The following is a 17417-nucleotide window of genomic DNA, read 5'->3' on the forward strand; positions in this document are numbered from 1 at the left end:
TATATATATATCCTCAATCCGACCCATTAAGACTCTTTTCAAGAAAAAGTCTTAGAATGAAAGCTAAATTTTATATAAAGCTTTTTTTTTCTAAAATGTGTTTGGGTCAAATTGACCCGATTTCAAGTGTGAAAATGTGTCACAATATAAGGGTTAAGTCATGACCCCTTTGTTTTGGACACTTTTTGGGATGTAGAAGTTTAACCCTTTAGCTCCAGTGTTGATATTCTTTGATTTACTGAACCTTTTCAACTCTTAACATGATTATTCCAGAAGATTCTGAAGGAAAAAAGCGGTTAACAGTTAAAAAGTAACATCACGTTAAGGATTTTTGTCTTTAGCCGTCTAAATTAACGTCTCCACTTACAGCAGTTGTTTCACACACCTCGATGAAGCGGTGCAGCTCTCCCCTCCCCCCGAGGCCACCCCTCCCCCATCCGAAGGCTTGCCAGGTTAATGAGAAGCGAGAAAGGCGAGGTGACACGGCGTGAAATAGAGCCGCCAGACGAGACGTGCTTTAACTTTGGGTCAGGTCTGGCACACGGCCCCTTCAGGGTACAGTTTAAAAGAATAAAAAAATGCAAGTTAAATACTTTTAACATCTGGGAGCTGACCTGATCTTTACAGGAATTATTTCCAACCTCCTCTACAGTCGGTCTACAGAGATGGTCTTGACTCCTGCTTAGTGAGCGTCTCCATGACTAAGCTATTCTAGGATATGTGTCCATGTGGGAGCTTTTTATGGCAGTGGGAAAGTCATGTATGAAGACAATGTCCTGTCACTTCAAAATAAAAGCGTGGGAGTCAACAGAGCAATGACAGGGAGTCTCTACAGATTTAACATGTTTGAGAATATAACTTGGATTAATTTTTTCTAATACTTATAATTTGCTGCACTAAATTCCATCAAACATCTTTCATGTGTTCCATTTTTCCGGTTAGAGGCGGAGCTAAAACATTCCATGGGGGGGGGATACGTATACACAAAAAATAGCTAAAATAGGTCATTTAGGGCCTCAAGATTTCATTTAAAATATTGCTTTTGTCATTTTTGTAGTGTTTAAAGAAGCCGATATTGATTATTTCTTAATATTTGCCAACAATAACACAAAAATTGATTCAAAAATGGGGGTCCTCCGTCCCGTTTTAGTCTTTTTTTGGCCCTAAATCCATCAACTGCTGTGCATAAAAGGGCGCAATCAATGACACATAGAAATGATTTATCAGTAACACTTTAGATGAGGTGCAGCAAAACACTTAATATAATGTTGATAAAGATACTTAAATCATGTGTTAAGCTTGAAAGCAGTTTATTTATATGGCATTTGTAGACAATTATCTTCCTTAAGATGTTAATGAATCTCACCAAGTATGTTAATAAACCTTGTTTGGCTTATTGGGCTAATAAATGTCTTGTTAACACCTTATTAACACATTAATAATGTTTGTTAACGTGTTAATAAAGCTTGTTAAGGAATCCTACTATAAAGTGTTACCTATTTGTCAAACTATTCCAATTGAATATTTACTATTCTGTCTCGATGACACGATTTAAAAGCTCAGATGGACGGACGGGGTTTCCCAAAATGCATTTCAGCAGAAGTGGATCTTGGAACTAGGACAAACCTCAATGTGAAGCAAACGCCCCATTTCCAGATATAGACGGTGTTCTGAAAATGGCTTCTTCTCGCCAGAAATGATCTATATGCGAGCAGTGAGTTCACCACTTTATAAAAATAACAGTTTTCCTCCTAATTAGGGATTCACGTCAACAGCCACTTATTTTTAAAAGGTTTAGCCCGCCACCTCATAAGACTTCAACCACCTGTTTCACTGTCTTTTGTTTAAACACATCCATGGAACTGCAAAACGGTCAAACATCGTCATTGTAATTTGGTAAAAATAAGTAAAAAATAGGTTGGATTTGATCCTACAGCTATGGGGTGCTAATGTAGGGTGAAAACAGTCTTTTGAAAGTTGTAATTTGAATGGTTTGGAACATTTTTGTTGCCGTAATTATCTATACATCTAGAACAAAAGTTATTTTCAAAAATATTTTTAATTCCTTCACATTAAAGACCCATTCTGATCATCTTCTGATCAACTGTAAAAGCCAGAATTGGGCAATACGGAGCATTTGGGTGTCAATCCGATACCGATAAATATCATTGATATCAATACCAATACCAATATTGGGACATGAAATTCTAAATTTCAATTGTTTTGACTAGAATTTTTTTTTAATTACTTGATAAACATAAAAAAACGAATTAGGACAATAATTTTAATTAAACAAAACAGTTAACCTAAATTTAAGTTTAGCCATTGCATTAGCACCCCGAAACTTAGCATCAAAGTCCTAATTAGCTAATTTCAACTTCAATTTTTCAACTTTTGTTCGTCCAATTTGGCATCATCATCCATTAAAAAAAGAAAACCACTCATGTGAATATGTCACTACTCAATCAAGCACTCGAGGGGCGGGATTTGTAGTGACCACTCACTGTGTGTCATAGCGAGCATCATAGCCCCGTTGTAATCAACCATACAAGACGGGATTCAACGAAACCAGAATTCTGTTTGTAGAAAAACAAACAAAAAAGATACTGTACAGGCGAGTGTGTGTCACTTTTTTTATGCAAGGCTGTACAGAAATGTATATTTTTGTAATGTATATCATCAGGGCATGAGTTACAGGTTCTGGTTGCTGCTGTGAGAGTGTTTCTTCCTTTTTCTTCTGTGTTCTTCCTATGAAAAAAAACAATTTTTTTGGAGGAGAAATTTTTTTTCCCAAAAAAAAAGTGCCATATTTTGACTTTGGAGTGTCTTACTTTTTGAGTTTGTGTCAATCTGTGTTTTTTTTTTCATAATTGAATGATGATGTACTGGAGTTTGACGCAGCGTATTTTGCAAGCAAGAGCTAAAAGGAAAGTTCTCACGGTGGTGGTGGGACTTTTCAACCAGAAACTATGAGCTACAAGTTAAAAAAAAAAAAAAAATGAATGACTTTAAGGTTACAAATTCTATCACTGAGCAAATGTGCCAAAAATGTGTTTTTTTTTCTTTAGAAATACTTCAGTGTAACCCCACTTTCATTCACAAACTGCAGTAAAAGAAGCACCAAAGCACAGAGCAGCTCTGTACGTCACGGTCAGATTAGCGCTGACGTCACTTCGTCTGAGTCGTGTCTAAGGGAGCAGGTCGTTTCAAAGACACCCCCCCCCCCTTCTTCCTTCCATCTTTCTCTTTTAAAAGAGCTCCTTCACTCCTCCCTTTTAAAGGGAGCAGCCTTTTGTTTTGTTTTTTCAATTACGATTCTCCTCTTCCTTCTCCTTGGACTCATTCGTTGTCTTCCAGACTCTCTTTAAATGTTTTTTTTTTCCTCCAGAAAGCCAGTCACTTTTTTGTGATGCCTAAAAATAGCAGATTTAACCCTTTAACACCTGAGCTCCACTGTTTATGTTCTTATATTTACTGTAAATCTCCATCGCACAGGGGGCCAAAATCCAACACCCATCATAGGTCGTGGGCCAAACAGGATAAGCATTTATTGAACACAATAAAACAAAATCTTTTAAAAGTTTAAAATGCAACTTTTTAACAAAACTATGAATAAAAACAAACAGGAATATTATTCCAGAAGTAATCAACTTCAACCTTAAATAACTTTAAAAATTTTACTCTCCATAAAATATATTTTGTCCAAATTATAAAAGATAGAAATAAGCGCAAGATAAAATCAGTCGATATAAAAAATAAAGTAAAATGATCTGGAGGGCCTGATATAATTATCTGGCACCCGGATATTATGGATACCAATGTGATTAAGGTTAATATCACCGATATCGATACTAATGTGATACCGGTCAACATCTCCAATAATGATATCAATACGATACTGGATTATATCGCTGATATCAGTACCAATACGATACCAGTCAATATTACCGATATCGATACCAGTAAGATATCAATACGAAACTGGTCAATATCGCCGATGTTCATACCAATCCAATACCGGTCAATATCGCCAATATCAACACCGATATCGATATTTTTCTTAAATGCAGTGGATGTGAGGGAATGAGGGAACATTGTTCTCGTGAAAATGTAACGCATATTACAGACGGGTGATACTGAGCATTTGGGTATTGATCTGTTACCAATCTGATGCCAGTTAATATCACCAGTATCAATACCGATCCGATTCCTCTCAATATCGTATAAATACGATACTGGCCAAAATCGCAGATATCGATACCAATACGATACAGGTAAATATCGTCAAAAGTGTTTATTAAAATAAAAACTTGAAATTAAGTGAAAAGTGAAGAAGTGACTGCAAACAGTCCACAAATCAAAAGAAACAAGGAATTATGATGAAGTTTTTAGCTGGTACAGAAAAGTTTCAAAGAAAGATGGAAATATTGATGTCTCTGGGCTGGTATCGATCCGACACCGATACCAACTTGAGATTGATTCTATCGATATTTTGGATTTATCCGCCCAGCACTAATGTACATATATATGTCTAGCTGCAGCAGAAGAGAAAATTATTAGACTTTTTCATGATTTAATCAAAAGGATTCATTTTTAAACTTTTTTCTGTGAAAGAGTTATTAATAACTGGTTACATGGGAGTTTCTGGAAAACTGGAAATTTTTATGATTTTTACACCCCTTTTGTCAGCCTATGAACTGACCCCGCCCCCAAAGGTTGACCTTCAGAATTGACTGAAATAACGTTGATTGTGTTAACGATTAAAAAAATTACAATATGTTAAACAGTTTGCTCTGGTGTTAAACGGTTAGCAGAAAACAGTTTAAATGAAAAAAAAATACTTTTCCACTTACTTATTTTTTGGAGCTTCTTTGCTTAAATTCCATGTGAGCACAAACATTTGCATTTTTTTCGTCGTTTTAAAGCAGGGTTCGGGGCGAGTGCCTAAAGCAAATATCGAGCAGCTGAACCGTGGCTCAGTCAGGCGTAGCTAATGTTCTCCTCCCTCCACAAAGCAGGGATCGTCAACAAAAAAACAAAAAAAAAAATCCAGAATCATTATAGAGCTAATTTTCTATCGGACCAAGTATGGCCTTCATAGAGAAGCATTGTTTTTATGCATTTGATGTTGTTGATCGGGTATGCAAGAACAACTCTTGGGGTAATGATACTGTGATGTCAGAGACCCGCCCGATGTGACGGCGTCTTTGAATCATGTCTTTCTGTATTTTTCCTTTTATGTTTTGTGACACGATCTATGAAAAAGTACAATGCACTTTATATAAGATGGACATATTACACATTGCACTTGTAAATGTCGAATGTAAAACTTTAAAGAGAAAGATTTATTTTTATTATTGTACATAGACGAGTGAAGAATGATTAAAAAAAAGAGATATTTGCCAAATAAACTGAGCGAGAAGTTTCCCTGTGTGCCAGCGTGGACTCATTCTGGTGACGTCAGCAGTGTTTGTTAGTGGGAGTAAGCTTGTGTGTCATGGCGTGTGAGTGTGTTATAAGTGTGTGGGGATTATGAGTGCACATGAGTCAACAGTGAAGGTCGCTGCAGTTAACGGCGGCGAGCCTGGGAGGAGAGAGAAGGAAGGATATGTGACGATGCTGTTGAATTTTTAAAGCGCTGCCCCCTCTGCTCGCAACAACAAAAGAGAAGGTGTGAGACACGAGCGGAGGACAGAAAAAGGAGCAAGAAAACACAAAGTATGAATCCCAGAGGGTAGGAGGTTAGTAAATAGAAAATATAGATCGAGTTCCTATTGGATGACACCAAAAACAATCAAATAGAAAGTAATTGGTAGTTAAGGTGTGAGGGCGGGGCTATTTCTGTATAGGATCCTGCAACCATTTCCTTATATGTTGGCGAACAGATGCAAGGAGAGAAAAATGTCCCCACACAAGCCAGGATGTGTGTCCCCCCACATGGAGGTGAAGAGCTCCACCATCTGGCGGCAGGTGAGTCGTGCAGTCTTTACAGTCAATCAGACGTCTTTGTTCTCCTGAGTCACAGCTCCGTCCGTCCGTCCGTCCGTCCGTCCGCTCAGCCGCAGAACGCCATCAAGATCAACGCACAAGCACAGATGCTTCGCCGCTCCGCCATCTGCTGCGGCTGACACACAAACACACAGACCTTCTCACCCTGATTTACCATCCTAATGAGCATCTGTGATCATTAACTCTTCTGTTTGCCAGTAATGGATGAACTCGACGAACCGGAGAACCGCACATGTTTAAGGCTACTCATTTATCTGAGGGAGACGAATCTTTTGTACGTCTGACTTGAAGTAAAAACTCCATTTCGGGTCAAAAATTACCCCTCTAGTTGGATTTCTTAAAGGGCAACCAAACCATAAATTAACTCTTTTTTTGCCTGTTAAAAGTGCTGTCTGTTGGTGCCAAATTTGAGCAAATTACAATAGATTTGTTTAATTCTTGTCAGTGTGCTGCCCCCTACAGGTTGAATGGAGGTATTACATTTGATTTTTTTGATTGGTCAAACTATTTAAGTGCCACGTCATTTCAGAAGTCCCATGTAATGATCTGCAGCTTCAGTAATGATAACATTCCTCGACCCCACCCTCTGAATAGGTTTTGACATTTCGGCTGTGGGCGGAGTCAGCCTCCAACTTCTCTGTTTGGTTACCCTTTAAAACAGATATACTAACTTTTCATAAAGTAGCACAGTCATATAAAATAAAAAATAAAAACAATCAAACATCAAAGTTGTAAACTCACTCAGATATATAAAAGCAGGCCCGGATTTAGCCACACCCACTATGAGGTGCTGCTGGACTAGGTGTGTAGGGAAAAAAGGATTTTTTGAAGTATTTCGTTCGGCGATTTTTGTATGGATTTAATTAATTATTTTTGAACGTCGTTTAACATCTTATTTTTGTTTTCTACCTGAACCCCCAACTGCTAGTTGGCAGCACAGCCCACTGAGCCTCTTTAAGCAGCTCTACACCGTGACCAAGACAACAAGGTCTCAGGAGAACCAGCTTGTATTAAATGTTCAGTCAGCCTCAGGGTTTTTGTTGTTATGAGACACTTTCTACTTAGTTTTTACTAAGTACAAAACTATGAGCCACATTACTGCCAGTATCACTATACAGTTGAAGTTCTTTGTGTTGAGATCTTTAAATAAAATTAATTTTACAATTTTATTACAATAAAAGACATAAATATTCAGGTAGATTATTTGTCTAAGGCATACTCTTAAAAAAAAGTGTTATGGTACTGTCTTGGGATAGATTGTGATGTGTTTAAATGATGCTGGGCCATCAGAGTTTTGTAATAATATTGGGTAAAAACTTGAGATTTTCCCACTTTCATAAACAGATATGCCCGATAATTAACATAAAAAAGTCTAAATAAACGTTTTTAAAACACTCATCCCTTTAAAAATACAAATATTGTCCTGAACTGATTGCTTCCTCTCTGCAGCCCCTCCCCTGACAGCGCCTAAGACACAGAACTTGTTTCCCTGGTCATGGCGCCGGACCCTTCTAAACACCGTCAGATCGGAGCGGGCCGGTGGGCTGATCAACCCTCTCCGCACTGTGGGTGTTTAGAAAGGCCTCGCTCAAATGCTCTTTTTGAAGTAATTCCCACCTGGTTTTACGTGTTCTGATTTAAAAATAAAAATAAATAAAAGTACAAAAATCATCTCATATACACATACTTCCAGCAGGATAAGGCGCCATGTCGTAAAGCTGGTTTCTTGAACTTGACAAGGAGTTTACTGTCCTAAAAAGACCTTTAGAGTCACCAGATCTCAACCCAATAGAGAACTTTTGGGATGTGTTAGAACAGGAGATTGACATCACAGATCTGCAGCAACTTTGTGATGCTTTTATGGACCAAACTTTGAAGAATATTTCCAATACTTTGTTGATTCTATGCCACCAAGGATTAGGGACGTTCTGAAAGTAAAAGGGGGTCCAACCAAGTACTAGCAAAGTGTACCTATAAAGTGGCTGGTGAGTGTATGATCATTGTATTTTCCACTAATGAACACTATTAGTAGAGCGATTTGGGATTCTCTGTTACAGAATAACACATATTTTTTAATGTGAATCAAAGGCAGTCGTTCTTACTTGTGTTGATTCCAAGTCTCTGCATTACATTAAGAGATACAGTCTGAATCTGTGCATGTATGATGTATGTTGTAGCTACTCTTAATTAGATGAAGAAAACCTGCAAACCTTTTAGAGAGATTTCTATGGATCGTCACAGACCTCTCTGCCTCCACCTGCTCCTCTCTGCTGGGTGACCATCTGGGCCTCCGAAAATGACAAACAGCAACAATCTCAGGCTTCCTCCTCCACCCTGCCAAAGCACAAACAGCACGAAGCAGGCCGAGCTGACGGTTCAAAACACATAAGACGAAGGGAGCTGCTCTGAAATGACTGATACTGTTGAGAAAATGTTGTTCTTTTCTTTTAAAAACGTGCATACAATAAAGTCAAGAAATAATGTCAATTAAAGCAAAGTAGGAGCTAAATCTTTTTTGAGCTCACACCAAGCTGGAAGAGGAAGAACACACAAAAAACCCCCAAAGATGTGTTGTTTTGTTCACCATTTATTGTCTATAGTTACATGCATACTTGCTTACAGCTGATTTTAGTGTGCAATACACATATTTTGTCTTTTCTTCTAGATTATATTCAACCAAATGTATGTAACTTTACAGGCCGTCTTACCAAAATCTATACAAAATGATTCATTTCTCACAGCTTCAACACACAATGACATTTTCCTAGAAGCCATAGGTGCACAACATCGTCTTCTTGACGTCTTATAACCAGACATAAAATTTGGAAATGTCCACACTGGGTTTGGAAACGCGTTCGAGCGACCACTTCACTTCACCACGTTCACATGTAGCTACGCAAATCTGTTTTCAGGCTAAAAAACAGGTGTTTGTTAAAGGGTAACACAAAAGGATAGTTGAGGCCAACGCTTGAAAAATGCTAAATAAAAAGGGGTGGGCTGAGCGGGGGAGGTGTGGTTGACAGTGACAATGAGGTTAGCTTGAGGTACCGTGGTCACTCTGCGACTTCAATATGGAGAGTGATAACGAGAAAAGTGATGCCAGTATCTCAACAGTGAAAGTTGATGATTTTTTTCCTCTACCTTCTCCCGAGGCAGGCGCTAAACGTCCAGACGCTAGCATCATAAGCTAACAAAGGCCAACATATTAAGCTAACAATCCCGAGTGAAACGTTCATCGCAAATCCATCACCAGGATGGAGTTTTCTGGATTTAATGCCAATTGCAGTAATCATTGTTGCCTAACTTCCAAGTCCAAACTTGTGCAAGCCAATAGATTGACGAGTCATGCTAAAGCTAACACGCCAACGACCCACCCTTACATACGCAAAGATGGGCGGGGCTTTTATACAGGAGCTTCAGCATGATGATGTGAAACTTCTGAAATGATGTGGGACTTACACCAGTCGACCAATCACAAAATTCAACTGTAATACCTTGTTTCAACCTGTAGGGGGCAGCACATAGATGGTTAGAATATAATTTCAGGAATTAAACTTTTAAAGCCCTATTTATAGAGGTCAACTGCCCAAAAGAAAGTTTATTTAGTGTTTGGTTACCATTGAAATCCGAGCGCTGAAAGCTAAACCAGTTGAACTTTGACCAATCAGAGACTTGGATTTGGTAGTAGCTTAGGTAGCGTCTTTTTCAACTGATAACTGGAATTATATGAAACTATGTCATATACCATATAGCAGAATAGATACACCAGATTTGCATCGCTTTGACATTTTGCACCAAACCTCTTCCAACTGTGAGTACATACACTAGCATCGTGGTAGCGACAGTCCAGTGTGAACACTTGCCCGTTTGGTGCGTTGTTTAACGTGCAAATCACCATAAGATCGAGATGCTTGGAGCGAAACCAAAAAATAAATAAAGAACGAAATCTGAAATGTGTGCACCTATGGCTTCTGCACAACACAACCATAGAACAACCAGAACAACCAGACCTGGGTCACATTTTAGAAATTGTCTCAGATCAACTCCTGTAGACATATGCGTGTTTTTTATTTTTTTATATTGTTCATGAAGAAACTGGGTAAGCAAATCTACATGAGCCGTTCAGATGTGCTGTTTGATAATTTGTTGGCACAATTCCACAGTCAGGAGAGTACAGGGGAGTCAAAAAAGTCGTACCAACCGGCTGGTTTTCAGTGTGTTTTTTTTTCCTACAGTGCAGGACTAGAGTCAGCCATAAGATTCACATGTTTATATACATCAATGAAAGGGCTGCTGTAAAGCCCTACCCACAAGTACCTGTAATAACTTAACCCTTTAACACCACAGCTCCAGTGTCTACGTTCTTTGATTTACAGTAACTTTTCAACCGATGAAACAATCAACGTAATTCCAGAAGATTCTGAAGGAAAAAAGCGGCTCGTGTGACATTTGCTTGAGTTGCGACTTGAACTCGAGTGCGACTTGTACCTGGGTGCAATTTGTACCCGGGTGTGAATTGTACCCAGGTGCAACTTGAATTTGAGTGCGACTTGTAATCAAGTGCAACCTGTAATCAAGTACGTCTTTTATTCGGGCACGACATGTACACTGGTGAAACTTGTACTAGGGTGTGACTTGTACTCCGGGTTTGACTTGTACTCCGGCAGAACTTGTACTCAGGTGCGACTTGTACTCAGGTGCGACTTGTACCCAGGTCCAACTTGTATCTGGGTGTCCAACTTGTACCCGCGAGCAACTTGTAATCGAGTGCAACTTGCAATCGAGTACGACTTTTACTCAGGTGCGACTTGTACCCAGGTCGAACTTGTATCTGGTCGTCCAACTTGTACCCGCGAGCAACTTGTAATCAAGTGCAACTTGCAATCGAGTACGACTTTTACTCAGGTACGACTTGTACACTTGAGCAACTTGGACTCCACCGCCACTTGTACTTGGGTGCAACTTATACTTTGGTGTGACAACCAGCTGCGACTTGTAATCGAGTGCGACTTGTACACCGGTGCGACTTGTAAAACGATGCAACTTGTACATTAACGCGACCCATACTTCAGCATGACTTCTACTCCGGCGTGACTTGTACTCAGGTCCGACTTGTACCCGGGTGCAACTTGTACTCGGCTGCAACTCATACCGAGTGCCACTTTTCTCCTTCAAAACCTGCTGGAATTACGCTGATGGTGTTAAGAGTTGAAAAGTTATAGTGTGTTAAAAATTTAGTGATTAAGCATAACTGGCGACGCCTCAGGTGTTAGAGGGTTAACACAGTGAAGTCATCTGACTTTGTGGGGCAACAAAGAGTGGCCGCAACAAAGAGTCTTCTTTTTTTTTCCTTAAGTCCGATTTTTCATTTTAAAGCATCAGGTCTCACAGAAAGGTCACCATAAAGGCTCATCATCGCTCGTCCAAACCTCAAAATAAACACTGGAATTATTAGCAGAACACATTTTTTTTGTTCAATTTAGTAAATAAGCTGTAATATTCACTTAAAAAAAAAAGAAAATGAAAAAATAAATCTGAGCAAATAGCTGAGAAATGACTGTATACAGGGTGCTTCAGCAGGTATGCAATAAGGTTACCGTATATATAGAACAGAGTAACTGGATTCCCACAGCGACACAAACTGTTAAAGCGCACATTTTGCTCAAGTAAACACGACATCGGTGGATGTTTGCAACAGCGCTACCAAACACATGAGACTGTCTGTTCCCATTTGCAGGAAGTTGTGGCAAAAATTGAGAAAATCCGTCCTATAAACCTTCACAAATGATAAGTCTTCAGAACCCCTCCCCCCCCAAAAACCCCAAACTCCTTTTATTTATTTATTTTTTTGGTTTTGCTGATGATGTATTTAACATTGGGTTAAATTGCTTTATACCTCTATCTAGCTGGCTTTATCTTTTCCCATTCCCTGACCCAGATTTATCTGGCACTTCCTTAGAAATAATCCAAAATAAAAGCACTGCAGCACATTAAAGAAAAATCAAATAAAAGGACATTAAAAAACCACTACAGTCCAATCAGCTCATACTTAGGATTAGGCAAACCTATACCAAAGAGTGATTAGAAACAATATACCGTATATTACCACTTAATTATGTATAGTTCACCGAGTGCTGACCCGCGTGAAGGGGTCGGCTCGTGTGTAAAAGCATTCACAGAAGAAGAGCACAGCACAAAGCCACTGAAATGTTAGGGGTTATGTTGAGGATCAAGAATTTAACAAAGAAAAATAGGCAAAACAATGGCATAGGCGTATCGGCTTGCTCGACTGCGTGATGATATGAATTCAGGATGACAAAGATGGCGGCCCCTGATGGTTTACCAGGCAGCATGAATTCTGGGAGGTGCAGTTTTGGATTGAAGTTCACTAAATTGGAGAATTACACGGATGTGACAATCATTTTCCAAGGGCCGCACCACATTTTAGGAGTTTGGCTTTGGAATTTCTTTCTGTACTTGTTTCATTACTTGTTTTCTGCTGTTAAATTACCGTATTTTTCGGAGTATAAGTTACAGTTTCTTGCATAGTTTGGCCCGGGATGCGACTTACTCAGGAGCGACTTAGATCTGGTTTTAAAAAAATATTGACAGATCCTCCAGTTGGTCAAGATCACATTAAAAAAGACTGAATGACCTTGTGAACCCAGACATGGAGGTGTGATTACTGATGCTTTTGTAGAATTCTTCAAAAATAAATAAACTTGGATTTCTCGACATTGTCTTTCGAGATATATAGTCAATATACAGTCAATATTTCCATGTAGCGATGAGGCTAAACACTTCACAGTAGCTTCTCCCACACGTGACGGGAGACTCTAGTCTATGAACAGTTATTTAGACAAGCATTGAGCATTGAACTTGACCTGCGTCAAAAAAGAGGCAGCGGGTGTGAATTTGACGTGTGAGTCGCGATGGATTATGCCAGGTTTGTCGGATTTGTTCAGAAGCGTTGCACCTTTCTCTAAAAAGTGTGACTTATACTCGGATTTGGCTTCTACTCCGGTGAGACTTATACTCGACTGTGACTTATAATCAGGTGCAACTTATATTTTGGTGTGACTTGTACTCGACTGCGATTTTTACTCGGGTTTGACTTATACTCCGGAGCGACTTACACTCTTTTTTGACTTCCACACCGGTGCGACTTGTAGTCTGGCACAACTTTTACTTAAGTGCAACTTGATTTGGCTTCTACTCCGGTGTGACTTTTACTTGAGTGAGACTTATACTCGAGTGCGACTTATACTCAAGCGCCACTTGTACTCGGGTGCAACTTCTATTCGGACACGACTTGTACTCGAGCGCGACTTGTACTCGGGTGCAACTTCTATTCGGCTGTGACTTGCACTCGAGCGCAACTTGTACTCTGGTGCGACTTGTACTCGGGTGTAACTTATACTCAAGTGCAACTTATACTCGAGTCCAACTTGTACTCCACTGCGACTTATAGTCTATTTTGACTTCCACACCAGTGCGACTTCTACTCGAGCGCGACTTATACTCGGGTGTAACTTATACTCGAGAGCGACTTGTACTCGGTTGTGACTGGTACTCGGGTGAGACTTGTACTAGGATCTGACTTGTACTCCGGTGCGAGTTTTACTCAGGTTTGACTTCTACACCGGTGCGACTTATAGTCTGGTACAACTTTCACTTAAGTGCAACTTGATTTGGCTTCTATTACTATTCTATACTATATCTTCTATACTATTTCTATTCCTATTTTACTTGAATGAGACTTATACTCGAGTGTGACTTATTACTCGAGCGCGACTTGTCCTCAAATGCAACTTCTATTAGGCTGTGACTTGCCCTCGAGTGCAACTTGTACTCCGGTGCGACTTTTACTTAGGTTTGACTTCTACACCGGTGCGACTTGTGCTCGAGTGCGACTTGAACTCGGGCGCAATTTGTACTCTGGCGCAACTTGCACTTGGCTGCGACTTGTACTTGGCTGTAACTTGTACTCAGGTGGGACTAATACTCAGGTGTGACTTATAATCTGGAAAATTCAGTAAAACAGCTTTAATAAATTAAAATTGAAAGGCTTCTAGGTACTTTTTTTATTTTATAAACCAGAAGAATTTATTTCATTTCTTTCTTTAATTTTATTCCACAGATCTTTAAGAACTGAAATAATGTCTTACATAAATCAAACTTTCTATTTAAATGCACTAATCTGGGTTGCAAATTCCTTCCTGCCATGTAACCAGTTCATTCGATGGCACGTCATCTTCAAGATTATTCTTGGGATTTTATATTCTATTTATGAAACGTAAACTTTCTTTTCGTTCATTCTTTATCTTGTATGGCAGAGATTCCCCTGCAAAAGCAGATCTTCTTTTATATTTCTCAAGGTAAAAGGCCAAACTCCTAATATGTGGGGGTGTTGAATGCAGAGCGTGCAAACTCAGCTCTGAAATCACAGCAATCCTTTAGAGACTTTTACTCTCCCTGATCATCCTGAGTAGTGGTCTCACGTATGTTATCAACATTTGGCAGATAAGTTCAAGATTGCACTAATAAAAGTCCTTCCTGTGCTTCGTCGTGTGTTGTGTAAACACATTACCCCTTCGTCTCATCAGGGGATTGCCTACTTCCAGCATGAAAGCCTGCAACATTGCTTGTAATTACCACTCAAATGTGTGGGCGGAGGAACGCTGACTGGTTTGTGTTTCACAGCTCACTGCTTGTGGTTGAAATGAGCAGACGGGGGCAGGAGGGACTCAGGTGTTCCACTGTGCTGTGCACCCTGGAAAGGGTCCTCACATCAACCTCTGGGGCTTCTAAGAACTGGCGTTTTCAGGGGCAGCCGTGTGAGCTGAAATGATCCACGTTTTGTTCCGAGTGAATACGACAGGCAATGTGCATGACTGTGACTGAGTAATATGTTGAAAAGTAACCACGTCCCTTCATGTCTAGCTCCATTTCTTCCCAACACAACTCGTAGGTAGCTCCACACAACAAGCTCCTCATCTCCACCTCTATTTTTTGTTTTTGTGTGGGTGTTCTAGTCAGACCACTCGTTCTCGTCGAGCTCGGAGTCGTCGTCTGACTCGCTGTACTCCACAGCGATACGCCGTGACAGGATGGTGGCCACGTCGTTGCCAACAGGCTCTCGCTTTGCCTCCTGTTCCCTCTGCTCCTGCACCTTCCTCAGCTGGATACCTGGAAAGGTGGAGGAGGAAAACAGACAATTATTGCAGTTCCTTGAGGTTATGAAGAGACAGAAAAAACAGCTTCCAAAAAGCATTGAATTTGAGGTGCGTTGAAAAAAAGGCCAGCGGACGTGAATTTGATGAGTGAATCGCATTCAATTACGTCAAGTTTGTTGGACTTATTCAGAAGCTTGGCACTTTTCTCCCAAAACGTACAACTTATTTTCCGGTGCAACTTATACTTGAGGGCAACTTATGCTTGAGGGCAACTTGTATTCTGGTGCGACTTGTACTCGGCTGCGACTTATGCTCGAGTGTGACTTATACTTAAGGGCGACTTATGATTGAGGGCACCTTGAACTGGGGTGCAACTTGTACTCGAGTGCAACTTTTACTTGGGTGCGACTTGTACTCTGGCGCGACTTATGCTCGAGTGTGACTTATGCTTGGGTTTGACTTCTACTCCACTGCTAATTATACAAGGGTACAACTTATACTTGAGTGCAACTTATAATCGTGGGCGACTTATACTCGAGTGCTACTTGTACTAGACTGCAACTTGTTGTAGAGTGTGACTTATACTCGAGTGCAACTTATACTGAGGTTTGACTTCTACTCTGCTGTGTCTTACACTGAGGTGCCACTTATACTCAAGTGTAACTTATACTTAAGGGCGACTTATACTCAAGTGGGACTTGTACTCAAGTGCAACTAGTACTCGGTTGCGATGTGTACTTAAGGGCGTCTTATACTCGAGGGCGAGTTACGCTCAAGGGCAACTTGTACTCGAGTGCAACTTGTACTCTGGTGTGACTTGTACTTGGGTGCAACTTGTAGTAGAGTGTTACTTATACTCGAGCGCAACTTATTCTGGAGTTTGACTTCTACTTCGCTGTGACTTATACTAAGGTGCAACTTATACTCAAGTGAAACTTATACTTAAGGGCAACTTATACTTGGGACGACTTATACTAAAGTCGAACTTGAATTCAAGTGCTACTTGGACTCGAGTACAACTTGTACTCAGTTGCGACTTATGCTCAAGTGCAACTCATACTGGGGTTGGACTTCTACTCTACTGCGACTTATACTCTAGTGCGACCTATACTTGAGTGCGATTTATACTTAAGGTTGACATATACTTGAGTCTAACTTGTACTCGAGTGAAACTTGTACTTGAGTGCAACTTGTACTCGAGTAAGACATACTCGAGTGCGACTTATACTCAGGTACGACTTATACTTGACTGCAACTTATATTCAAGTGCGACTTGTACTTTGGTGCAACATGTACTTGGTTGTGACTTATACTCCAGTGCGACTTATACTATGCGTGTTTAGCGTAGCTTCAGAGTTATTCTTTTGAAACAGTTTTTTAGTCACAAGAATTCAATTCAAACTGATCCAATGACACTAAAATCACATTTCCACATTTCGTGCAAAGTACAACTCTAATTACTACTTTAAATTTTAGTAAATTTCTGAGAAAAAAGTTCTAACTATTAAATTATGAGAATAAACTCATTTATGACATTAAAAGTCATGGGCTAAATTTATGACTATTTTCTCATAAATTTATGTGTTTTATAGATGTAAATTTCAGACATTTAAATCTAATTAATTTACGAGAAAAAAGTAATAAATTACTGAGAAAAGAACCAAAGTTGTCTGTTTAAGATGAAAGACGTTGAGCATCGTGTGAAGCTTTATTTCCTTATCGGTATCAAAAACAAAGAAATTCGGAACCTTTTATTTCTGAAACCTATTATTAGTGTAGTCGCTTCAGTGTCGTACGAACAATAAAACTTAAATTTACCAGTTAAAATCTTGTGATTTTACTTTTTTTTGGTGGCCCTAATACTACGTCATAACCAAGACACAACAAACTTAAAAGTAATAAAAAATAAAATAACAGCAGAAGAAAAATGAGCATGTTTTACATAGGGCTGGGTTGATAAAATTGATTAATTAATTAGAATGGATCTAAGCTTAACAGATATAATCTCCTTTCTTTGTTGGGTTTGAACTTTTAGCCAGTCTGTGTCCCTATTGTGTTAAATAAATAAAAAATTGTTAGCAAAGACACAAAACAGGATTCTATTTTTCCAGCATAAAAAAAAGGCTCTAAAAGATGTACCTCTACGTATGGCGGCCAGCAGGTCGGAGCGGGCGTCGCTCATGGGGATCATCCCCAACATGGTGGACTTCCTGGTGGAGGGAGCGGCGTCCG

General features: G+C 39.6%; 1 protein-coding gene across 1 annotated transcript in view; it reads right to left on the reverse strand.

Moving 5' to 3' along the window:
- Positions 1–8576: 8576 nt before the first annotated feature.
- Positions 8577–17417, reverse strand: part of zgc:109889 (uncharacterized protein LOC553542 homolog) — a gene marked incomplete in the record, with an annotated part of 46876 nt that continues 38035 nt past the window's right edge. The window contains 2 exon segments of the mRNA XM_024287904.2: positions 8577–15198; positions 17325–17417. Coding sequence (XP_024143672.1) covers positions 15041–15198; positions 17325–17417 — 251 coding nt within the window.

The sequence above is a fragment of the Oryzias melastigma genome, linkage group LG18 (assembly GCF_002922805.2).
Source record: "Oryzias melastigma strain HK-1 linkage group LG18, ASM292280v2, whole genome shotgun sequence".
Classification (NCBI taxonomy): domain Eukaryota; kingdom Metazoa; phylum Chordata; class Actinopteri; order Beloniformes; family Adrianichthyidae; genus Oryzias; species Oryzias melastigma.